The sequence below is a fragment of the Rhinopithecus roxellana genome, chromosome 17, assembly GCF_007565055.1.
Source record: "Rhinopithecus roxellana isolate Shanxi Qingling chromosome 17, ASM756505v1, whole genome shotgun sequence".
NCBI lineage: Eukaryota > Metazoa > Chordata > Mammalia > Primates > Cercopithecidae > Rhinopithecus > Rhinopithecus roxellana.
Window position 1 is genome coordinate 90,777,673 of NC_044565.1, and position 26,205 is coordinate 90,803,877.

At 47.7% G+C, this 26,205-nt stretch overlaps 1 protein-coding gene across 2 annotated transcripts; it reads left to right on the top strand.

Annotated features, from left to right (window-relative positions):
* The first annotated feature begins 170 nt into the window (after positions 1-170).
* TRIB2 (tribbles pseudokinase 2) lies at positions 171-26,205 on the top strand. Of its 2 annotated transcripts, XM_010383638.2 has the most exons (4): positions 1,259-1,400; positions 1,594-1,849; positions 6,530-6,822; positions 23,787-26,205. In XM_010383638.2, exons 3-4 carry the CDS (start codon positions 6,668-6,670, stop codon positions 24,253-24,255), a joined length of 624 nt encoding a protein of 207 aa, XP_010381940.1. In that variant the 5' UTR covers positions 1,259-1,400; positions 1,594-1,849; positions 6,530-6,667; the 3' UTR covers positions 24,256-26,205. The 2 variants fall into 2 exon arrangements, with proteins under 2 accessions (XP_010381933.1, XP_010381940.1); XM_010383631.2 differs by having other exon boundaries at positions 171-1,849.

Here is a 26,205-nt window from a genome sequence, read left to right on the forward strand (position 1 = left end):
GGGAGCTGCGAGGACGGTGCTGGCGCCCCCGGCACGGAGCTGCAATGGCAGCGGCGCGGGGAGCCGCCCGAGGACTGGCAGCGGCCGGGCTGATTGATGGGCGCCCGGCGCAATGAGGGGGGCCCGGGCGGGGGCGGGGCGGGGCCGGCTCTGGGCTGAGCCAGTCGCGGGGGCGGCGGAGGCTCCGTGGAAATGTGTCGGTGACATTGAATGGGGAGACCGAGCGCGAGCGAGGCGCGCGCGCGCACACGCGCACACACGGCCCCGCTCGCTCCGAGATCCCCGGCCACGTAAGTAACTATTAATACCGCCTCGCCAGGGGATGCGGGCGTGCTGAGCGCGGGGATTGGCCTCGGGCACCGTCGGCCGTCCCCTTTAATTTTTAAATACACGGTCCCCTTTTTTCTCTGGGGGGGCAAGCAAGAAATCAAAGAAGGAGGAGACAAGCCGTCAATTTTCTCCAAAACAAACCCCACCGGGCAATTTGGGCTCGGGGTAGTGGGAGACGGAGTGGTTGCAAATTATTCCAAGACAAGATCCAGTTCTCCAGCGGGAGAGGGGCAAAGGAACGCTGCGCGTTGGAAGGGCCGGGGACGCAGCTCCCATTGCAGCGCCCGCAGGACCCCCGCAAGCTCGTGCCGGCGAAATCGGAGACCGCCGATCTGTCCTCATTCTCTCTTGCACGTCTGGCTGCATTCGGAGGAAGACCCAGGGCGCGAGCGAGCGGCGACAGCATGAGCCTGTGCTGACCTCCGCGCGGCGGGCCGAGCCCAGGGCTTTGTCGCGGTACCTGCGCCCAGCCCGCGCCGCAACTCTGTGCCCGGCTTTTGCAATCTTTTGTTGGCAGCGCTGACCGCTCCAAGTTAAATGCTCCCTTGCTATTTTTTTTGTTTGTTTGTTTAATTTTTGGAGAGCTCGCGATCTTGGAAAAGCCTCAGACGCCATCTACAGTTAAAACGTAGGTAACTGCCCTCTCTCGCACCCCCCCTTCCACGCCCCCCACCCTTTCCACCAAAAAAAGGGGGTGCAGCGCGGATTCTGGCTGCCGTGCGTCGCCAGCCGGTAGACCAGGGCTTGTTTCCTTTCTCTTTTTGTTTGACTTCTAACGCGTTGGGACTGAGCCGCCGCCGTGAGCGCCCCGAAGACTGCACAAACTACCGCGGGCTCCTCAGCCCCGTCTGCGATTCGGAAGCCGGCCTGGGGGTCGCGTCGGGAGCCCTGGCGCTGCAGCTCCGCACCCTAGCAGCCCGGGTACTCATCCAGATCCACGCTGGGGACACACACACAGAGTAACTAAAAGTGCGGCGATTCTGCACATCGCCGACTGCTTTGGGGTAACAAAAGGACCCGAGTTGCCTGCCGACCGAGGACCCCCGGGAGCCGGGCTCGGAGCAGACAAGGTATCCGGCGGCGCCCATTTGGGGGCTTCTAACTCTTTCTCCACGCAGCCCCTCTCCTGTCCCCTCCCCTCTCGCTCCCTTTTAAAATCAGTGGCACCGAGGCGCCTGCAGCCGCACTCGCCAGCGACTCATCTCTCCGGCGGGTTTTTTTTTGTTTGTCGTGTGCGATCCTCACACTCATGAACATACACAGGTCTACCCCCATCACAATAGCGAGATATGGGAGATCGCGGAACAAAACCCAGGATTTTGAAGAGTTGTCGTCTATAAGGTCCGCGGAGCCCAGCCAGAGTTTCAGCCCGAACCTCGGCTCCCCGAGCCCGCCCGAGACTCCGAACTTGTCGCATTGCGTTTCTTGCATCGGGAAATACTTATTGTTGGAACCTCTGGAGGGAGACCACGTTTTTCGTGCCGTGCATCTGCATAGCGGAGAGGAGCTGGTGTGCAAGGTAAAGGGCCAGGGGGTTGCTTTTTGTCTTTGGAAGGGGCCCGAGGGAGCGGGAGGGCGCCAGGCCCTCGAGTCTGGGAGAGGGAGATTCACGGGATAATTACCGTGGCCTTATTAAATGGGTTTATTTATTTATTTGCTCAGGTTCGATAAGTTGCGAAGTTTTTAGACCGTTTCAGACAATGGGGCGGGCTGCAGTGGGGGCGTTTTGGGGAGAGCCCGGGGAGGGGAGGGCGGCGGGACTGCGCGGGGGCCACGGACACGCGTGCACCGAAGGCTCCAGGAGCTCTCTGCGCGAGGCCGGGTCCCGCTGCCCGGGGGGATTTCTTCCTGTGTCTAGCACCCTCCCCTTCCAAAGAGGATTAGGGAATCCCCGGGTAGTTTTAAGACTGATGACTCCGTTCCTTTCGCAGCCATTGTTCTTAGCGGCGGGCAGGTGTTAAACCTTTGTTCCGAAGGTGCCCTTTAAAACAGACACACAAAGGTGCCCCCTCTGGCCAAGCCCAGGGGCCCAGCGCAGGGAAGGAGTTTACAAAGACCTTTCTTCTGCCTGGAGCCTTGAGAGGAGGGTTGGGGTGGAAATCAAAGCCGGAGCACTTTCTGGTGAATAGTGAATGCTTTGGGTCTTTCTCTCTGGTCTTGGTCTCTCTCCCCATCTCTAGACTTCCCTGCCTGCTCATCCCCCCTTTTCCGTTCCCCTCTGAACACACACCTTTGCCTGTAAGGTTAAGGAGCTCCCATTTGCAGCCCCAGGGATCCGCAGTGGTAATACCACTGCGATGGACACTTAGGTTTCCTTTTTTGTCTTTAACCCTGAACAGTGACTGGTTTATGTGTATGTGCGTCTGTGTATCTTTGTGTGCACCCACCCGGCCCCAGACAAGTGGATGAGGGGCGAAATAGTTTCCAAAAAAGAAAATAACTACAATAGAGCATACTGCTACACAGAATTGGACATAGATCAAGGATTCGTTGTCACCTGATTTTAGATTTGCGGACTTTTTTTTTTTTTTTTTTTGAGGGGGTAAGGGGACAGTGGGGTTCCCATTCTGCCTTTGAAATGGTCACTGGGCACGGTTGTGCTGCAAATAACACATCGCACTTTCGCCATTCACCGCAGACTGCTTTCCTTATTTCATAGTGGACTGGAGTATTTCATTGCAAAATTTGGGTTTAGTGGAGATCTCCAGTCAGTTTTGCGATTGTTTAGTTCAGACCTTACGGGGAAATCGGAGACTCTTAAATGTTGCCCTTTGCTTGCACTGAGCATTTGGTATTTTGCATCTTCTCTAAGTTATTGAGACCCAGAGCAACTGTGCCTGGTTAACCAAAATTCAGTAGCTGGATTGAATTCTCAGAAGTCTGCAAGGTTGCACAATAGGATAGTCATCCTTTGAAATGAATGAATTCCACAGAACTGCCACTCTTGTATGAAATATGCACAATCACCCAGCAGTGAATATTTTCATTTCTTTTGCTCAACTTCAGTACAGCATTTTAATATTTTTCAAAGGCTGGAGATGCTTTTAAGTATAGGGACTCTGCAGCCAAATTCTGCAGGGGCATCTGGCTGTTACTTCTTTGTTTAAAATCAGAGGTGACTCTGGCCTCTGCTCTTTCTTTCTCCAGATTTTTCAAGACATATTTCACTTTGGGCTGACCTTACAGTGTCATTTGCAGACTTGCGCTCTGGCCTCAAATTGGACTTAATCTGCTGGTTTAGTTATTGCAAAGATTGAATCAGCCCCTCACCAATTATAGTGTGGCTGCAAGTGGATTTAAGTGCAGTATCATTGTTCTGCTTGACAGAGGTCATCCCTTTAAGACACAGCAGCTTCTGTTTTCCTGACTTTTTACCAAAGATGATGTGGGTGACTTCTTATGCAAGCATAGTTGTGTATCTCCTAAGAAGCTCCAAGAGAGTTTTCTAAGGCTGCTTCTCTGAACTGCCCTGAGAGATATATATGCTGTGGTCTCTTAGCTTACTTTAAGGCTCAGTGAAATCTACACATTGAATCCAGTTCCTTTTGATGTCTTAGAATAGAAGGTTCTTGTTTCCTAGCTGTGTGTTGACCAATGAAAAAATTCTTTGCAAAAACAGATCAAATGTAAAGATGCTATTTATTATAGAGGACTGCATAGAGAATTCCCTAGGACACTATTTGGAGGAATAAAGATTCCAGAGTCATTTAAACAAAATAATCAAGGCTGCTTATTGTCTCCATGTGCCTACTTTTGCTAGATAAATGAATGAAGGCATTTTAAGGAATCTTTAACTGTATGTTTTCATGGAAATACTGGTAGCTACTGTGCAGATTGACATAATTACTATCTTGGCAGAATGGGTACTTTTTTTTTTTGCAAATGTTATTAATGATGGTCTAATCTTACTGCCTTATCTGAACTGTCACATTACATAACCAAGGCTTCAAATTAAACATGTAAAGAGGCTGGCACCAGGCTTGTGGCTTGATTTTGCACGTGAAGATGATGGTTTAAATACCATTCCAAGCCCCTAAATGCCCCTGATAGCTACTAATAAAAGTTTGACTCCTTCCCATGTGCGAAAACATAAATACTTATTTTATTTTTCATACTCTGTCCACCATCTTGGAATTTGGTCTCTTCTACAAAAGGTATGGCTACATTTGAAGCTGCCACAAATATGTTAGTTTTTTAAAAAAATTCTGTCTCCATTCAGGTTTTCAGCAGTGGAGCAGGATAACAGGCTAAAAGTGCTGAGCAAAAGTCACCTTTTATGTTTTTGTAAATGCACCTGGAAACAGGAAGTAGATTATAAATAATCATAACTCTGAGCAGTGGCGACAGAAGCTGCAACCCGGTATTTCAGAACACATCATCTTCATTATATAATGCAGTGTTTACGTTAGCCACTGCAAAGCTTATTACTCCTTGAAATTTTTGAGCCTTTCCTGGGTTTCTGTTGCCTGCAGTCAGGGTGTTAAAGTTGATTCAAGCATTTCAGATTCCTAATTGAACAGGCCTCTTAGGTCACTGCTCTTAGGTCATCATTTGACGGTATCAGTGTGTGATTTGTGGTCTCTGGAGATGTTGAAGTATTCTTTCTTAAATTCTAGGTTATAGTGGCAGCAGCTGTGCCGCTTTTCTGAGATGCCTCATTATGGTTCATTCACAACATTACTGTTAACTTTGCTTCCTTGGCCGGGTTAGCACCAACTCTCTTGAGGTTTTACATCCCTATTTGACTCACAGATTTTGTTTCAATTTTTTGAAGCTTAGAGCAACTTAACTCATGGATTCTTAAATAGCAGTCAGTGGCCTTGGGTGGGCTTCAGAAAGCCCGTGAATCCCCTTAAAATGAATCCGGTATTGTGCATGCATTTGAGAATGGGCATTGCCAGCTAAGAGGGAACAGAGCTTTTATCAGATTTTATGTGACATCAGGACCCAAAAAAGATTCACACTGTTCTAAATCAACATCTTCATTTTATGAAGCGGAGGGAGGTCCAGCAACCCTAAGCTCTTTATCCATCTCATCCAGATTACTGGTGGCAGGGCCTGGATTAGTGCCTCAAGGTTGCCGATTTCCAGTCCAGCATTTTTCCCACCGCACTGCAATATGATGATCAAAGAAAGTATGCTCTAACTAGTGAAAAAGCGATTTAGGCAGCTAAATGATTGTGAACTGATAGCATGCAGTGTATTGTTAGGGCGTTCCTGTCTTAGATGCTTTCCAGCGAAGCTCACCCACGCATGCCCCTGGCTCACGCACACACTGAATAGATTCATCTTACCCACATCCCAGGCAGATAGAAAAACCACATTCCAGACCCAGGGACTTGTATTCCTGATTTAGTGGAGGTCTTGAAATGAATGAAAGCGCTTTTTTTTATAACCTCAAAAATTCTCTGTGGTGTTCATTTCTGTTAGGTCTGTTTCAAAAGGTATTGATGGTGCCTTTTCTTTTTAAGCAACCCCACAATGAGTTGGCATTTCACAGGCTAATTTTGATTCATAGAAAATCATTGCATAACTGGTTCATTGAGTTAGATATCTGTGGAGGGAAGAGGAAGAAGAAAGGCTGCTTCCCTATTAAGAAGGATTGTATTGTATTCCTACCTCTGCCACTGGGGGCTTGAGTTTTGGCTCATTCTCTGAACCTCAGTTTCCATATCTGTAAAATGAAAGTGTTGAATTAGAGACCATTAGGCAACAGCTAGCGATTTAATCTCTTAACTGCACATGTGTCGTATAACACGTGTTTATGTGCATTTCTTTTCCTTTTTTTTTGTTTTTGAAGGTAAATAAAGTGTTGTTGATGTCATTTGAGGTGGATCACTTTCTGTTTTTGCCTTAGTTCTATAAACACGCAATTGGGCTAGAGACAAAAATAGTGAAAATTATTATTTGTGTACTGTATTACATTTTGCAAAGCACTATCACCTTCATTTTCTCATATAATCTTCCTAACACTGTAAGTCAAGTATCAGTTTCCCGTGTTATACATAAAGATTTGGAGGTTAAGTGACTTGTTCAGTGCCACACAGCTGGTAGGAGGCAGGGCCAATATGGTCTGGGTCCAAGTTCAGCATATTTTCTGTCATCTCAAAAGCCCATGCCTGCGGGAGGTGCAGTGTTCTGTGTTTTGGTTGTACAAGAGGCACCTCTGACTTTGGTCCTACTGTTAATCCTGTCATAGGTGTTTGATATCAGCTGCTACCAGGAATCCTTGGCACCGTGCTTTTGCCTGTCTGCTCATAGTAACATCAACCAAATCACTGAAATTATCCTGGGTGAGACCAAAGCCTATGTGTTCTTTGAGCGAAGCTATGGGGACATGCATTCCTTCGTCCGCACCTGCAAGAAGCTGAGAGAGGAGGAGGCAGCCAGACTGTTCTACCAGATTGCCTCGGCAGTGGCCCACTGCCATGACGGGGGGCTGGTGCTGCGGGACCTCAAGCTGCGGAAGTTCATCTTTAAGGACGAAGAGAGGTAGGTCTCATTCCTATCCAGACCTGGGTTCTGTGATGGACTGCTTCTAACAACAGCTTCCTAGAAAAGTCTTGAATGGACTTTTTTTTTTTTTTTTTTACTGTTTGTGGTCCAGATGAGGGGAAGGAATCTTAGGAGGGCAAAAGAAAGTGAATATTGCAATGTTCAAGTGTTTCGGGAAAGCAAATAGCTACTATTTTAAAGGTGTCATCTGGTGCTTAAAGGACAGGTAGCAGGATATTCTGCGACCCAATGAATACGTATGATTGGTGTCTTGAATTCTGAAGGTGGCTGCAAACCTCTGTGACATTTTCAATGCTAGTAAAGGCAGGGCCTTGAAAATTCTACCTGCAGAACACTCAGCACCCAGAATCAGTCATTTATAATTCATTCATCCATGCACTCATTCAGCAGCTCTTACCTAAGCTTATATTAGCTATTAGTCACAATTCTCAGTACTATTAATATCTAGATGAATTAGATAGTCAACTGACCAATGAAGGAAATGCTACCAGCTCAGAATAGAGGTCCATGCTGGGTGGGATGAGAACTGGGTTGGTGGGGACATGTCAGTTCTCCCTAGGACATGGAGAGTCAAGGAAGGTTCTATAGGAGGGGTGATTTTGGAGCCAAGACTCGAAAGATGACTGTATTTCAGGAAATGTGGGAAAGACCACATTCCAGGTGAGGAAACTGCTGATGCAAATGCATGGCACTGCAGAGGTCTTGGTTATTTGAGGAGACAGCTGGACAGGATGCAGGCAACTGGGTTATGCCATTAACTCATTACCTTCTATTTAGCAGATGCTGCTTTCTCTCCCAGCTGATTTTGACTATAAGAACTCCTTCAAGCACTTTTTTTTCTTTTTAAGAATATGAGTTTGGAGGGACAGAGGCAACAAATCTATATTCATTGCTCACCGTAGTTCCTGAATGAGGCGCCACATAACGTGGAGACCAGCTCGTATCTTGATCTTTGCTTGTGAATGTCATTACCTTTATTAACAAACTGAGAAGGGGCAGCTGTTGGAAGATCTAGGGTGTGGAACCACACTTACCTTTTCTCTTCCGCTCAGATGCCTCTGCCCGTGGAGCCTGGAGATGTTTCCCCTGGTTTTGCCTTTGATACCGTCTGTGATCTTGGACTGGTCCTTCGTCTGTTTCCACCCTCCCTCTACCAGCATCATATTTCTCCTTCTGTTACCTTCTGTACGCTAGATTGCCTCTAAGGTCTTTACAATTAATAATAAATTGGCATATGTGCTTCTTTGAATATTCTCATTTGGAAGATGAATATATATGGACTCTCAACAGAATACTGACAAAGGTATTCTCTTTACCCTTCTATGTTCCACCTTTCTTGGAGATTTAATAACTGCATCTACAAAAATAAGAGGTCATATTTGTTTACCTCTTACCATAAGGTTACAGTTTAACTTAATTACCTCTCCCTGTTGGAGAAGTGAGTATTATCATGTCCATTGCATAGATGAGAGCTCCAAAGTGCAACGTGGTGAAGTCTCAAAGTTACGGACAGGAAAGAGTCAAAGTAAGACCACATTCACTAGTAAGTCAGCTGTCAAGAAATTCATTTGTCTGCCAGAGGGCATGAGGACAGCAAATGCCCTCTCTCGCAGGGATCTGTGTTTTTAAGTGTCGTCTTTGATTGTGTTTCCATAGGAAGGAACGCTCGGGCACCAATGGGTAGAAGGAATGGCCTGTTCAGGGATAGGACCCCCATAGTGAATACATATTTGTGCAGATGAGTAGAGCAGGGTGGAGGTCCCCAAGTCATAGAACATGGGAACAAAAGTGGACCCGGAGGTTGCAGAGTCTGTGTGGTACTCTCTTGTTTTGCTGCCAGGAGGCAGAACTCCAGAGGTGAAAGCATGCCCCAGTGCACACAGCTAGCTAGGAGCCAATGAAGCCAGGCCTCACTGGGGCTGTGGAGGGCTTTTACTACCAGCCTCTGCTTTTCCTTTATGAGTGTGTCATGGCACAGCCAAAATCCTTGATGTCCCAGGACCCAGGGAAGAAGCTTCCCACCTCAGGAGTGTGTACCTCTGACATTCCATCTGAAGTTATGTTTGACTTTTGTGAAAGAACGTGACCCTGTCCAGAGATAACCAGCAAGGAGTATCCAATATGAATGGGAAACCAAAACAATTCCCTGGAGTAAACATGTCACAGCAAAATCCTTTTTCATTTTAAAGAGCATTTTCCAAGGTAAAAAGAAAATGTAAGGGACTGTAGGGAGCTGGCCTATATAGTCCCTACAGTATGGTGGCATGTGTGATAGCCCCTTTGGCCATGCAGCCCTGTTGCCCCATGGGCCAGCCTCGAGGCTTATGCCCTGTGGGACCTTGGAGAAAATGATAACTCCTCCATCTGATCAGTGAGGTTCCTTGGCCTCATGGCAGGGTCACCTTGCTTGCTGAGTTTCGCACAGCCAGTCTGAGGGTGCAACTAGCCTAGAAATCCTGTCATTTCATCCAGAGTTCTTCCTCCAGCCCAAGTCACGTGGAGGTCCCAGTGGGCTGGCCTTTCAGGAGCATGACAAGTGTCTGTCTGGGCAGCTGTGAGAAGGTCGCTTCTGTTTTCAAGGACATTTTGAACGTTCTCAACGGTAGCTGATTGATTGATAAGAGCTTTTTTGTCTTTCTAAAATCCAACTATCAACTTTCTGTGAAAGGGGAATCATGCCTAGTCACCTTTTTCTTCTTGCTGTTTTGTATTTTAACCTCTTGATTCCAGAATGTGAAACTTCTGCTTTTTGTCCCACAATGTATTTCTCTTTCTCTGCCTCCTGGCAGCACTGAGTTTCATGGCAGATTCTCTTATTTGGCCTGCATGGTAGCCTACATGGAGCCCATCGCCAGCACTTCCTGAGGGAAGAGTGTGAGGCCAAGTGTCAAGGGCCCAGGACCTCATTGGCTCCATGCTTGCTGCTGGGAACTCTCATCTTCCATCCTAATTGCATCACTTTTAGTGGAGCTAAAGCTTCCTTCTCCCTCAAGAACATCGAAAGTGTAAGGAAGCAATGGGTTAAATTTTAAAGGCTTTTGGAAAGCTAAACCGTGGAGTCAGTGTCTGTTTCCAACCTTTTGAGCATTGGTCCCATGGTGAAAAAGCACAGAAGCAAATTTGGGAAGTGCCGCTTTATTCATCTTCTGACCATTACACACCTCTTTTGTGCATCAGTCTTCTTCCTCCCAGTGATGTGCTTCTTGAACTCTGGTGATCTGGAAAGTGATTGAAAGTGCACGCTTTACGTATGAAACTGGCTGAGGCCCACCTGGTGCAGAACAAGACCTGCCTATGGGCTGACTCCTTGTGCCTAAAGTTTCAATTGTGTGCCATCTGGGACTCTGCATCCATGGCCATCCATGGAAACGTTCTTAGTGGAACTGCCAGCGCCTTCACTTCGGTCCCCCACTGGTAGCTTTGCAGGCAGACACAGATGACTCCTAGTGTTGTGTTTGGACCTGATGCCAGCGTGCCTTGTGCTGCTAGGTAGAAAGGCAGCAGCTCAGAGTCTTCTGTTTCCATTTTACTTTGATTTGAGTTTTAGGTGTAACTTCTGGCTCTTCTTAGCTACCTGATCTTGGATAAGTCATTGAATGTTTCTAAGCTGCGGTTTCCTCAAAGCAGAAATAATAATGGCATTCCTGTCGGGCAGTTGTGAGGGTTAAATGAGATGATTCTGTGACTCACTGGGCAGGGCAGGCACTCATGATGGGACATCTGTTCCTAGAGTCATTGATGAAATAGTACCATTATAGGAGAGCAGTTCCCAGGACTCAGTGGGTTCTTGAAGAATTAAGTCGGTCTCTTGGGCAGCGTATTCTGAGAAGAGTGGCATAGGGGTTCAGATTTAGGCCACATCCTCCTCTCTGTTTCGTTTAATTGTAATCATTAAATTAGTGCCAAGGTCAAGTGCATCTGGCCTGGAACCTGAGGCTCAGAAAGGCCAGATTGACCATATGTGCGCTGGAGTACGCGGCCACAGGCACATGTAGGGGTTGAAGGATCGTACCCCACCATGCCTGCATCAGCTTCTGTGTTACTGGCATTGGACTTCTGCTTCTCCTTTGTTCCCAGAGATGTTTGTGCAGGGCAGAGCTTGGTTCTTTTTGTTTATGCTGCTGAAAAGGAAAACCTCAGGGCCCACAGGCATTGAGCAGCATTTTAAGGAAGTTAATCTCCAACTCCAGTTGAACTCACCTGGCCACACCCTGTGCATCCACAGTTCCTGTAGTAAAATCTCAGATGGTCTGTGTGTAGTAGTGACCACCCTGCCGGCTGGGGCTCAGAATCTGATAGAAGGCAGTACCCACATCCCCAAAGTGCATGCCCTGTGCACTCTGCCTCCCCCTCTCTGCTGTGGCATTGGGGTGACCTGCTTGATCGGTCTGTTCTTAGAAGCCCCATGTTTCAAGCCCCTCTAATTCCATTTTAATTCACGGGAAGGCCTAAGCTTGGGAGAAGTCCTGTTACTTCTATGTAGAGTCAGAGCTGCTGTCTGGATTCCAGTCCCTGCTCTTGCGCTTGTTAGGAAAGGACCTTGAGAAGTTACCTAAGCTTTGTGCCCAGACTGCCTCATCTGCAAAGTGGAAATAACAACAAGACTTCCCTCATGGAATTAAATGTATTAACACAAGAGAACCCAATGGCTAGCGCACAGTCAGCCATCAGCGGACGGGAGCTCCTGCCTAGCGCACAGTCAGCCATCAGCGGACGGGAGCTCCTGCCTAGCGCACAGTCAGCCATCAGCGGACGGGAGCTCCTGCCTAGCGCACAGTCAGCCATCAGCGGACGGGAGCTCCTGCCTAGCGCACAGTCAGCCATCAGCGGACGGGAGCTCCTGCCTAGTGCACAGTCAGCCATCAGTGGATGGGAGCTCCTGCTGACGGAAGCCTCGTCTGCACTCAGTGTCGCTCTGTGCTCATAGGGCCAGTTCCCTGGCTCCCTCAGGATGCGAAGAGCCCTTTGAGCAGGTGCACCCTTATGCTGCTCAAGGAAGGTGGCTAGGGCCTTGTTCCCACAGCACTTCCTGTTTGCTTTTGCCCATTGGATTTCTCTCTGGGTTCAAGGCTTCCTGCCATCCGCCTGCCACTCTCTGCCTCCAGTCTCAGTTCAGTGTTGACATTTCCTTGCACAGAAGGACCCCATGTGAACTGAGAAACATGCTTCTTTACATGTTTCTTCTTTGGGTAGAAGATCTTTATCTCTTGATGTGACAGGTTTCATTTCCTCTTCTTTGTGGAAGCCAATCAGTACCTGCTTCTGCAGGGTGGAAGCTGCGACTCTTTGCAGGAACTCAGTGGCCCGAGGGCTTTTGGTATAATAAACGCCACCTGCCCAGATTCACAGACCTGTGCCTCCCCGTGGGGTGGAGGCCTTTCTCCTTCCCCCACCAACAGAGGTCAAGGCACTCTTTCTCAGCTCTTAGTATCTCTATTGGCTCTTCCTTTAGATCTTCAAGTTGCGCCCGCCTCCATTGAGGTCGCAGTATCTAACAAAGTACAGAGGGCAGGCATCAGAGCCCTGGAGACCAGACTCAGCTTTTCTTTCATTAAAAGCTGTATACATTTTTTCAAGTTGTAGGCGCTTTGTGTTTTGGGAAAATACCTTTCGTTTTTGCTTTGAAGGAAACAGAGCTCCTGGAATTCCCTTATTTATAAGGAACCCCTTTATGTACTTGAGGTATTGCCAACCTTTGGGGAGGGCTGGCGAGCCTCCTGTTCCCCAGGGTGGATCAGTGATCTCTCTCCCATAGCACTCCCTTTCCTCATCAGAGCTCCTCTCCTCCTGTATTGTGATGGCCTGTATGTGCATCTGTAGACGGTCCTTGTGCCTTGCTGGGAGCTTCCTGGGGACAAAGGCTGTCTCATGTTCACTGCTCCTAGAACAGGTTGGACCTTGCTATTTGTTGACGGAATGTCTCCTTTTTTGAGTGGGAGCAGCTCAGGTTGGATTCTAATGACAGAGAGAGAGAGGCAGGGGTAAGTAGAGCCTTGGTGTCCAGGTCATTGCCTGGAATCAATGGGAGCCCAGGAAACTTAAACATCCCCTATGGAGATACCTTTTCATAGAGAGCTATTTTCAAAGTTTCCCATCAAGTGAGAAATTTACCCATCATTTCCCTTTTAATTTAATGATTTATGCAAAAGTGACATTTATTGAAGACATTGTTTTCAGTGTCTATGGCAGGCTGTAATTTTATTCATGAAGGGCTTTTCTAATCACAGTTAGAGAGGGGAGAGCTTCCTCCAGGTTCCACGCTGCTAAGTAGACTAAATAGTAGATATTTTTCAGCAGGATTTCTTGCTGGGATGCTTACTACTTGTACTTTGTAACTAGTTGATGGGCTAGTGTGTGTCCCCAAGCAAACCAAGCAGAGGCACAATGGTCAGATTTTTTTATTACTCCATTTAGCCCTATGATCTTAGGCTGCCTTCTCTGAAATCATGAGAAGAGACAGTGTATTAACATGTTAAGTGTCCAGCACAGTGTCTGGTGCCCTGCAGCTACTTGAATACATAGCCATCATTATTGCTCTTGGGCATCCTCTGATGTCGTTGAGCCTTATAACCCAGCAACCTGGAGATTCAATTACTTATTTAACAAATATTTATTGAGCACCTATTATGTGCCAGGCACTATTCTTGGTGTTGGGGATACTACGGAGCCCAATGAGACAGAAACCCTGTTCTCATGAGACCTACATTTCGATGAAATTATATCTAGGGCCCACCATGTGTTTTACCCATAATGTGATTCACAAATTTAATTCTAATTACCTACCGTATTTAAATTAATCAGTTTAAACCCAATGAGTAAGATACTCTTATTTTCACCGTTTTACAGATAAGAAAATTGATTCTCAGAGTCTAATGGCCAACCAGTGGCAGACCTGGGGTTGGTACCCAGGTCCCTGGCTCCAGAGCCCAGGCTCTCAAATACTAGGTTGTCTCCAGGAAATAGACAACAGGTAAACTACCGTCTCTTATGCCCAACCCTGAGAAAGAATTTTCTCATGCAGTTAGGCAACATGTGTGCACCAGGAGGACCTGACTAGCCAGGGTCAAAACTAGGCTTACGACTCGGTTTTCCTGAGCAGTCATGGACTGGGCCACCAATGAGCCAAGCCCGCGGGCAGTCCTAGGTCCTGTTTTCCCATTCTGTGGGTTTTTTTTTTTTTTTTTTTTTAATCCCAGGGAACTATACAGTGGGCTTCATTTCTTTTTCTGTCGCCCATGCCTAGCACTGGACTTACCAGTACTTAGGAAAGTGTAACTGTTGATGCCGTGGATATACAAATAGCCCCTTATGTCCCAGTGGCATGAATGTCATAAGAAAAATCCACTAGCCATATTGACAGTGGAAGGCAGTAAATGGAAACTCATTTTCAATGTTTTTTTTTTTACTCAATACTCTTGGGAGTTTCTCGAAATCATGGAACAGAGTCCAGTCTATTTGAAATTTCTTTGGACTCTAGCCATTGCACTGCTTAAGCAGAGTCTTGCCTAGATGCCCTGAACTCCAGATAGAATGTTGGAGTTGGGGGATCTTAGATATGGGGGTCATTCTATCTCACAAACATTTATTAAGCACCTACTCTGTCCTCCAGTGCTAGGTGTTGATGGTACAGGAATCAGTACAAGAGAGTCCTTGCCTAATGGACGTAATCATTATTCAGTAGCTACTTAGCTGTAAGCATTATTTAACAGTTCCAACAGTGGAGTACGGTGTGGAGAATGGTCACCTCTGGGAGGTGATGAGCTCCTGCGCGAGGTTGGCCTGAGTGCTGTAGTACGGCTGGGGAGGTGCCAGAAGGCATGAGTCAAGCCAGAGGCACAGAGAACCATGTGTAGGGAGGGCTGTGCTGCTGGAGGGTCACCTGTGCTAGGACAGAGATGAGGCTGAGTCCAGGGCCTGAAAGACACACCCCTCACCTCCAGCTTGACCTGAAGCCCAGAAGGAACCACTGAAAGGTTTTTCGGGAATGCAGGGACAGGTTTGTGATTCTGGAAGTATATGTGAAGGATGGACTGGGTAATAGCAGCCGGGCATGGGTTCCAGGAAGAAGTGGCTCAAACCGAGACTGTGGCAGTGGGATTGAAGAGGTGGGGGCAATAAGTGGGGCTTTAAAACTGACCCTTTTATCTTTAAAAAAATGAGGAGGAGAGTGTGCGTACCCAAGGTCCCAGATGTGTTAGTGGCACAGCCAAGAGCAGGACCGAGGTTTTTCGACTCGATCTCATTCATTACGTGCCTAAGCGCACAGTTCCAGAAGCCTGTGTGGGGCTCTCTGTCAAGGGCAGCATCCCCATCTGGCCCTGTGAGTGGGTGCAGAGATGCACTTGCAGGCCTCCCTGAGCTCTGTGAGCTCCCACCCCACACCTGGAACGAGACTGGGAAAATTATGGACCCTGAAGCACTCCTAAGCCACCGGGCAGGGCAGCAGCACCACCACTGGGTGTCCCTGGCCAGCACTGAGCCTGCAGAAGCTTTGTGGAGAGGTCAATCCGTTATATAGGGGAGGAGGGATTCTTCAGGAGCCGTGGCTGAATGTCTCAATGCAGGGAGTGAGTGGAGTATTGATGAGGAATTCCTGTCAGCACGGCATCCTCTTTCTTGGGTTTCCCTTTCTGTTCCTATGGCGACAGGATGGACTTCCTCCGTGAAGCCCTAACGGCCTGCAGGCTGTGCTGTGTGGTGTCTGCGTGGGGGCGTGGGAAGGTGTTCGGGTACAGGGAGACTCCCCTGCTCATCCAGGCACCACGGATGGGAGTCGGGGGCAGGAACATGCCCCTGCATGCGGACAGGGCAGGGGTTCTGTCGTGGCTGGGTAGATGGCACTGCAGAAGACACCTGAGTATTTGAGCCAGATTGGGTTTCTTATCCCAACTGTGCTATTTCCAAGCAAGTTCCTTCATCTGTCTAAGCTGCTGTCGTCTCCTGCATCAAATCGGTGTGGGCACACCCACCTTCCAGATTGTGTGGTGTTGTAAAGTAACAAGAGGCATATTCTCTCCCTGTAGACATCTCTCCCTCCACTACGATGCCCTGAGATGCTTCCCCTGTGGCTCACCTGTTGCTCTCCCTGATAATTTATGGGCCACTTGAGGTAGGAGTTGGGGTGGTTCACTGACTCTACAAGACCTGGTGCAGAGGTGGCTCTCAGAGGTGACTGTTGGAAAAGTCTGTGCATACAGGAACCAGAATTAAATGCACGACAATTTATTTGGAATCACTTAGCGGCCTGTGAAGTTCTAATGAGGCTGCCAGGCTGGCATAATGGTGCCTGTGGTGCCAGGTGGTCCTTCCCAGGCCCTTGGTAGCAGTCGTCCCGGGCGGGACCCTGGCTTTCACAACTGGACTGGCTGCCCAGAGTACTTTTTCAGTAACAGTCAGGGCAAGGTCAGATCTGGCAGCAGCTGACCTTTTCACTTGACCCTTAAGCCTATCGGGACCGCCTGACCGGACGGCCTTCAGTGACTTCTCTGGATTTCACTGACCTTAGGCCACCGGACTTCCCATCCCTGCCAGGCCCACTTTGTCTGGCTGAACTCCCAGCTCAGCCCCACCCTGGCCCACCCTGTCCTGATCTCTTCCTGCCAAGAGCCCAGGGTGCTGATTAAAGATTTAAAAGCACAGCATGATTTGCTTGTGGAGACTATTTTTTGATCTTGTGGATCAAGCACTAAACTTGGAGTTAAAAACCGGGGTTTGAATCCCAACTCTGCCACTGGCTTGCGAGGTGGCCTTGGACAAGTCAGATCTGCTTTCTGTTCCCTCAGTTTCTTCATCCGGTAAATGGGCAGGTCTAAGCACCTGTATCGACCTCATGAGCTATAGCAGTTAGCTGTGAATGGGGTGGTTTTGTACCGGATCTAGTGCTGAATAAACTGGGCCACCAGTGAGCCAACAGATGGAGACAGATTTGTCTCCATCATCTCAGGGTCTCCCTTTAAAAGTTTTTCTTTCTTTGGCCCTAAGTAAATGGGTGATTTTAGTACCAGAATGTATTTTGGAAAGGGCAATGGCAGTAGAGTCCAGATGTAGATTTCAGAGCTCAGCTTCCTCAGCTTCTTTGTGTATGGCCTGGGGCATTTAATTCCCTGTGCCTCAGCTTCCTTATTTATTAGGAAACATGCGTATATCATACTTGTCTTTTACTTTGTTATGAGAAATAAGGATGCAGGCTGTTAATAATCTTAGCATCTTGTAGATGCTTCACACATAGTTTCCATTATTGTTACTATAATTATTATTAGGATATCATACAGTGTGTTGTAATCACTAGAGCTTAAGAATTAAAGGAAACTTTAAAATCTGGAATTCTGAAGCTAGAAGAGCCCTTTTCAGGCCCTGCAGCTATTTGTTCTTATTTTACAGAAGGGAAATTGAGGCCAAAAGAACCAGGGGCCACACTGGTAGTTCAACTTACTGGCCCAAGGGAGCTCTGGAGCCTGTGCTGAGAGTGGATGGGGGTGCGGGGAGAATATTGGGGCTTTCAGGGCCGATCTGTGCTGCTCCACAGATGCTGGGAGAGGAACCACACCCTGCTGGTTTTGGCTTCCTCACCTGGCACCGGGATGCGGTGACACAAGGCCTGGCACTGGGCTGGGCCGCCATTGAGTACACAGGCTGCCCACGTGTGAGCCTTGTTCATTCAGCAGGTTGAGAGCAAAGCAGGCTGTTCTCTTCCTATGCCAGGCACAGTTTGCAAAAGGCCTGCGGGGATCCAGCTTCTCTGGCCAAACCAATCCTACCCCAGGCTGGTGGCTGGCAGGGAGATGTCTCTTCCCCTGAGAAGTTACTGGAGATAACCATTGGCAATTACAGCGTTTTAGTCACAAAAATTACCACCCCCCCCCACCCCTTATCACTTTGGAAAATGTTTGTTCTTCTCGGACTATCTCTGGTATCACCACTTCCAGGAAGCATATCCTGATCGCCGTAGTCATAACTGAATAAAGTGAGGGGACTGGGCTGGGCACAGAGCTGGGGAGAAGCATTCCAGCCCACGGGAGGAACAAGTGCAAAAGACCCAGGAAGGAACGAAAATTCACATCTACTGCCATGTGCTGGGGACTTGCATTTCATGCTTCCTCACCTGTCTTCTCCACGAGGCTTTTGGGTTGAGGGTAGGTGCAAAGGTTCATCTTAATAATAAGATCAATAATTATGGTTGCCACCAGTTTTTTGCAGATCTACCATGCTGGGCTCCTCGGTAGATACCGTACCTGCATTATTACAGTTAATTCTCACAGAAACTGAAAAGATGGGTGTTACTTGTCATGTCTGTCTCCCCAGTGTCTCCTCAATGCCTCCCCAGTGCCTTGAGTTGCCTGGTTGGGCAACTCAAGCAGAGTAAATGCTCAGTAAATGTCTTTTAAATGCCTGCATGACTAGTGGGACATTTGAATTACTAGGTCCACAGATGCTTCTGTTGTTTTTTATGGAAATCAACTTCTTTGCCTGGAAAATTCATAATGCCCAGACTGAGGGGACGTGAGCCATTGCAAGACTGTTCATTCATTTCTGCTCCCATTTCTGACATGTGCTAGAGCCCCACCAGGGACTCCCCATACACATTCTTGAGACTCGTGACTGGCAGCCCTGTTTCCCAGAGAAGGGAGCCAAGGTCCAAAGACCTTCAGCAGCCTCCCTGCAGTTCCACAGCAAGTCCACAGTGACCAGAGCTGACACTCACCCCCACCTGTCGGACCTCCCTCCGTTCCTCTCACGTGGTATACATCCTGAAAGGTCCTTGTCGAAAGACGTAATCCAGACCAGTTGCCTCAACCCTTGCCTAGAAGTGATGTAAACAAGTTCACAGTGTTCTGAGAAGGAAGCAAGGTCAAAAGAATGACCTACCAAGGCCAGCAAGGCTGCATCTCCTCCCCATCCTTTCTCTCGGCTTCTTTTTTCTTCTGCCCCTCTCCTGCCTGGGATGCAGATTCTCCCCTAGAGAAAGAGCAGGCTCCTGTCCCAAGGACTGGCTGTCCCCTGACACTGGGGAGGCACATGTGCTGCACGCCTTGATGGAACCTAGTGAACTGAGCAACCCTGCTGTGGTCTCCTCCGCCAGCTTCTTGAGTAGGTGGGGTCAGGGACTAAGAAAGGTGAGCACCCAGCCACTGCCTTGCCTTGCCAGCCGTAGGAGCCTATTCAGACTCTGAGCATTAGGCTCATTGTCCATGAGAAAAGGAATCATAGTACCTGCCTTGGAAATGGATCTCCTCAATTTTGAAGAGACTGTATGTGTAAGTGCCTTGCATGCATTGGGTACATAGGTGATAATCTGACATTTGTTACTTTGTAACTTTCAAGGCCTGATCTTGAACCCAGGTCTCTGTGCCTTAGGACACTGCTTTGCTCTCTGACCTGGGCTGGTTTCTGTGGTTGTCCTTCTGCAGCATGTGCTGAACCAAATGTGACACGCGGACCTGGGCCCTCCCCACTAAAATTTCATCCTCTGAGGCAAAGGAGCATGAAGTGTTGGCTAGATGAGCTTAGGGGCAGCTGGTATTTGTCAGCATGTGGGATGGTCTTTTCATTTTATTCTCAAATTCATGAAGTATCGGGCCTAGATTCTGTGTGCTCATCTTGAGATAGGAAAGGTGAAAGGTAAACTCCAGCTTGGGGGAGGGCCAATGTGAGTGGACAGAGTGGAGGCCTTAACCATTTTCTGAGGCTTCCAGAAAGAGGAGTTAGGATGCTTTGAATGTGGGGACACCTGGTAGGAGGAGGTGAAGGAGAAAGTCAGAATCTAAAATTGTGACCTGGAAAGGGATAGGAATGGAAGAGGGCCTCAGATTTGGTCAGAGATGGGACAAAAGTGAGCTGACACAGTCGGGGAAGCATAATCCGGGTGGGGGGACACTGTGGCAAAGGCCTCAGAAGGACTGGGGTCAAGCAGGGCATGTGAGGAACAGCAAACAGGCTGGGAGGGAGTGAGAGAGAGTGGCCCAGGAGATGGTCGAGAGTCCCTTGCATAAAAAGCTTGAGGTGGTGAGCTCTGCACCCTGCCAAGGCTGAGCCAGGAGAAGTTCAAGTCCCTGTAGTCATATCTCCCTCCCACCGTTACTGACAGATGCCTGATATCCCCACCCCCTTATCACCATGGGAGATGCCTCAGTGCTGTCATTTACAAAGCCCATCTTCTGTAGAGCTCTCATTGACTGCCACTAAACCCTGGCCAGGTAGGCAGAGCACCGGCCCTTGTTCCTTTCCCGGTGAGCGCACTGAAGTTCCCCCTGGGGTTGACAGCAGGACTGTCCCTGTCGTTGATGGATTGCGTATCTGCTGTGTGCCGAGTACTCTTCTAGGTGGTCAAGGTACAGCAGCAAACTTAAGTGCTGTTCTCTACGTACAAAATGACATCAGCCACATGCCCATGGGCTCTTGGAGGTGGGAAGTGAGGTGATCATCCCGAAATGATGACCATAATGATACACAGTAAATCATGAAATGTAAATGTACACTATATCCCATGCTGAAAAGAGGAGGAGGGCTACGTAATGTAGGATGGACAGGATGAAGTTTAATAAACTTCATTCGAGCAGAGACAAGACAAAAGTGAGCTGTCACACAGTTGGGGAAGCACAGTTAGGGCGAGGGGACACTGTGGCAAAGGCCTCAGAAGGACTGGGGCCAAGCAGGGCGTGTGAGGAACAGCAAACAGGCTGGGATGGACAGAGAAGGGAATGTAGCCCAAGAGATGGTCGAGAGTCCCTGGGGGTCACCCTGCAGCCATGGCCAAAGATGAGCTGCATCACCACTGCAGGTTTGGGGCAGGGGAACCTGGGCAAAACCTGGGCCCTCTGATACCAAGATCCATGCTTGTTCCACTGGACCACCCCTTGTCCCACAGATGGAAGAGCTTGTTTTTCTTCTTACTATGATTTCCACAGTTGTAATTCTTTCCATAGCTATTCTGCTGCTAGAACAGTGAAATTGGAGGTGAGGAGTCTGGCTTGCGCTGGGTGAGAATGGGGTAGAGGAAGCTGTGGGGAAAACTCACCGTGCCTGTGGTTCGAGATCCTGGCCTTCTTCCTCCCTTCCTCTGCCCCTTGGGTTTCACCTTTTCACCTCCATCGCATCTTGACAGCTAGTAAGTCTCATGGGCCAGCTCCACCTGCCACCTTAGATTAGGAAAAACAAAAGGACAAAAGATATTGGTTTTTAATCAGCTCCATTCCAGATTAGCACATGTAGATCCTTCCTGTTTTTGTAGAACATTAGCTATAGGTGCAGAAGAGTATGTATTCTATAGATTATAATAGAGTGTGGGTGAGCACATAAAAAAGGGAGAGATGGGTGTTACAGAATCCCAGAATGATCAAACTGGCAGAGACTTTAAGACTACCTTGTACAGATGTTTGCATGACAGTGTAAATGTACTTAATGCCAATGAAATACACTTAAGTGTACTTCATTGGTCTTGTGTTGTGTCTATTTTACCACATGATTTTTTTTAAAAGACTTCCTTGTCCAGTGCTCCTCTTTAGGTCTGAAAAACAGAGAGGTTGAGTGACTCAGCCATAGCCACACAGCAGGTGAGAGACAAAACCTTGCCTGGAAACTGCCTTCCTAGCTCTTATCCCAGTGCCTTTTCCCATGACCACAACTATTGTTTGTTTGTTGGTGGAAATTAATATGGGAAGTAGTTACTCCTTGAGCTTTGAACTCCTGTAATCCAAATATGAGGTCTTAGAGTCAACCCAGGATTTCACCAAACCTTTTGCTATAGAGAACTCCTAGCAGCAATCTTTTGGTTAATTTGAACCTTGCCCCCTCCCTTCTATGACTCTTAGTGGCTGTGGTGATCACGCTGAAAGGCTAAGACCTTCAGGCAGATGGAGGAAGAGAAACAGCGGGAGATGGACTTGAGTCACAAGCTCTGACTTATGACCCAGTGTGGTTTTTCCAAGCTCTTTCTTATTCTTTGCTTACTTGAGCTTTTTTTGCACTTAGGGGCAAACAGGGCAGATGCTTGCATGTGTGCCTGCATGTGCGCTTTTGAGATGAGGGAAATACGAGATGCGAGTGAGACAGCCCTTGTAGATGCTATCTTAATCCTAACTCCAACACCTCCCCATCCCTCCTCACCTTCTCTGCAAGCCCCCAGGGGTGTGATAATGGGATAGATTAACTCAGTTTATGAGACCCAAGGACTCCCTACAACTCTGTGAGGCAGTGCCCCAGCCAGGAGAGTAGGAGGAAGATTTCAATTTCAAGTATGGGAAGGTAGCATTTCCTAGCTTTCCACGCAAAGAACAGTGGGGCAGGAAAACAGGAATTCCTAGGAGGCCCCTGAGCTAAGGAGAGGAGGCTGGTTTAGGACTTGGGGCGCTGGGTGGAGGACGCTCTCAGTGACTTTCCCCGTAGCCTTGAACAAGTCACTGCCATCCCGGCCCTCACAGTAGATTAGGTATGGTCAATGATAAGAATTCAACTCACTTCCGAAAAGTATTTCCTGAGCACTTAATTTATGTCATACACAACAATGACATCAGATCTTACTGTGTAAGGATGCGTGCTGGATTCCAGGGAGTTTAATGCAGGATTTCTTTACCTCTATTCTTGAGCATACCCTGGAGAGTCCCACTTTCCTGTCAGCAACCACGATGGACCTTAAATGGCAGGGAAAGACTGAGGGTAGGATGCCTAGTTTGAGTTGGATCTTGGGCTCATGGTTCTGTTCACACACACCCCACGCACACAGACATGTGGGAAATTGGAATCACAGATGTGCACAAGCAGAAGATGTGGATGACCTTAGTCAGATGTTAGAACCTGGTCAAGGACAAGGTCTTGGGAGTATGAGGGGCAGGACTGAAGATAAAGGCAGCAGGAAATCTGGGAAAGAAGACAGTTTTGTTTTTCTTTTTTGAGACAGAGTCTCACTCTGTCATCCAGGCTGGAATGCAGTAGTGCGATCTCAGCTCACTGCAATCTCTTGCCTCCCGGCTTCAAATGATTCTCCTGCCTCCGCCTCCTGAGTAGCTGGGATTACAGGTGTGCACCACCACGCCTGGCTAATTTTTATGTTTTTAGTAGAGACAAGGTTTCACCATGTTGGCCAGGCTGGTCTCAAACTCCCAACCTCAGGTGATCCGCCGGCCTTGGCCTCCCAAAGTGCTGGGATTACAGGTTTGGGACACTGGGCCTGGCCAGGGAAAGAAGATGGTCTTGATATGAGGGTGTCAGCCTCAGAAGGACCAGGTGATGGGAGTCCACTCCTGCTTGAACATTCCCTGCTTCCTTTCTGGTCCTAAAGAGAGGCAGCTGGTATAGAAGAAAGAGCAGCAGCATCAACTTAGGAAGATGTGGGATCAAGTCTTCTCCATTTCCCAGCTAACAGGTTTGGGGAAGTTACTCAAAATCTCTGAGTCGCCATATTCTCATCTGTAAAATGGGATATTAATATCCTACATGTCTAATACAAAGGGCTGTAGTGAGGCCAAAATGCAAGTAAGGTGAAAGCTCTTCGTGGACTGTGTTCTGTCACGTTAGTTACAAGTCTGCTAAAAGTTGTAGACAAAGCTGTGGTCTTCCCGGTTGATTAGATCTCGGTTTGAATTCTGTGGTGCCCTAGCATTATGCAAATGTGACATTGAGAAAGCTACTTAATCTCTTGTTCCTCTTCACAAGGGTGATGATAATGTGATTCATGGTTCGCTAAGGTGCTCAAGGTTTGAGCTCCCCAGTGGATTGTCAGCTGCATGAAAAGACCTTGTCAGTCTTGTTCACCCATGTGGGTGTCGTCAGCCCTGAAATAGTAGCTGGCAGCTAGAGGGTGCTCAGTGAGTAATGTTTGGCTGGTCAGATGAATGAATGAATGTGAATGAGGAGTCTTCGGAAACACTATAGTCGGGTGTTATGATGCTGGTGGTAACGTGTCTCCGAGCACCCTCAGGAGCTTATGTTTTCCTCCCTTCTTGCAGGACTCGGGTCAAGCTGGAAAGCCTGGAAGACGCCTACATTCTGCGGGGAGACGATGATTCCCTCTCCGACAAGCATGGCTGCCCGGCTTACGTAAGCCCAGAGATCTTGAACACCAGTGGCAGCTACTCGGGCAAAGCAGCCGACGTGTGGAGCCTAGGGGTGATGCTGTACACCATGTTGGTGGGGCGGTACCCTTTCCATGACATTGAACCCAGCTCCCTCTTCAGCAAGATCCGGCGTGGTCAGTTCAACATTCCAGAGACTCTGTCACCCAAGGCCAAGTGCCTCATCCGAAGCATTCTGCGGCGGGAGCCCTCGGAGCGGCTGACCTCGCAGGAAATTCTGGACCATCCTTGGTTTTCTACAGATTTTAGCGTCTCGAATTCAGGATATGGTGCTAAGGAAGTGTCTGACCAGCTGGTGCCGGACGTCAACATGGAAGAGAACTTGGACCCTTTCTTTAACTGAGCTCATGCCCCACAGAGACTTAGCAGGTACCAGGAGTGAGCGAGGGCAGTGGAAAGGAGTTCTTCCAGGGGACACGAATTGCCTGGCTGAGTAGCAAAAACAAACACTCACACTCTTAAGTTTCTTGGTTCAGAGAAGGAAAACCTTCAAGGAGCTGACTGACCATGTAGCATGGGGGCAAGAGGCGTGGGATGGGGGTTGGGGTGAGATGGATGGGAGCCCCCCTGGAGCTTGTCTTCCCTAACATAGCCTGGGAGACCACCCCTTGCCACTTGGGCCACTTCCACCTACCCCACTTTTCATTTTGTTCCAAAATAGTTGCAGATCCTCACAGAATCAAAACTCTCTGCCTCAAACACACATCCTGGCATCGCACTGTTAGCATTTAACTTCTTGTTAGGATTCAGGGAAGGAACAGTTGGCCAATAATTTTTTTTCTTTTAAACAAGCCAACCACCTAGCTGGTAATTAATGAGGTTCACTTAAAAAAAAAAATTCGGTGCACACAGACTGACATGAAACCTGGGTGCTACACTAAAAGAAAACAAAAGTCCAGTTTGTGTCTCTTAATCGCTCACTTCAACTCATTTCTTCTAAATAAACTATTTAATATCCTGGTCAGGAAATGACATGTTAATGCTTTGCTCCCTGAAGGGGAAAAAAAAAAAAATCTGTCCTTTAACAAGCTATTCTGTTTTGTGTCAATTGGTTCGTGGCAGGAAGCTATTAGAAGTCAAACGTCCAGATGCATTTCTGCTATCTTAGTTTAAAGGGGGAAAGAAAAGGGAAGAAGAAAGGAAAAGAGAAATGCAACTCCTTTTTCATGTTTTGCTTTTGAACGATGAGGGTTTGTGTGACAGGCATTCCTCTTTCTGAGATGATAGCAATGGCCTGAGATTTTAGCAAGCTCCTGGAGTCTGACGCTTTTGCAGCACTCTGATCGCAACTAAACATTTGTCTTTGTTTTATTAGAAACTAGTGAAACAAAGCAGGTTGTCCCACGTGTATAAAATACAGGGCAGCTATTTCGTTTTCTTTACGGAGAATGATCCTTTTGGCTTGTAAGGCCCTCTGGTTTGGACAAAAATCCCCAGTAGAGACAAGCGGGAAGGATAATTAGCTGAAAGCTATGATGATATAAAGAAAAACAGCTCTCTATCCCAATACGCACCTTTGTATTTTCAAGAACTCTTCTATTTATTAAGGAAAATGTCACATTGTGATGTATTAAGCCAGTACTTCAATTACGGGTTGACTTGGGATGACATATTACATGCTGTAGTTAACATTTATGATTTTTTTTCCTTGTTTGAGTATTTCTGTCTCTGAAATAACCTTTTACTTGGCTTTTCTAGATAGCTTTATTTGATTTCGAGTGGCAAAATGTTTTTTATTATGGCTTTTCTATTGCTGTATGATACAGAACTCTTTTGGCATAAATATTTGTGTTCCCAGTACCTCACTTGTTTGGATTTGACTGCCTGTATATGTTTTGTGAAATGGTCCTGTTTTTGGGTAGGTGACACGTGGACTGTAGTATGTAAATGTTACTTGAATCTGTGCTTCATTATAGTGTGTGGCATGTATGTGCAGACTCTTGGATGCTTTATGCCTGCGCAGCAGGAGCCCTGTCCTCACGTTCCCAGGAGGGCGGCTTCACCCTTCGTAACCAGGAGACAAGGCGGCCATGGATTTGCCCTTGATTCTATTTTGCTAATGGAAGATACAAAGGAGAGAAGGTTTTTTTTTTTTTAACATTCTGAAGATGGTGCTGTGTCAAGAAGGACCTTTTTTTCTTCCCTCTCCCCTATTTTTTAAGTACCTTGGAGGAGGAGAGATTGGTGGCATGCATGGTGGGGATCTATGGCCTCTGGTGCTTTGTCCTGTATTTGGTTTAATGTTTTTGTCCTAATCTCTTCAATCAATAAAATTGTGCGTATTTAACTAAAA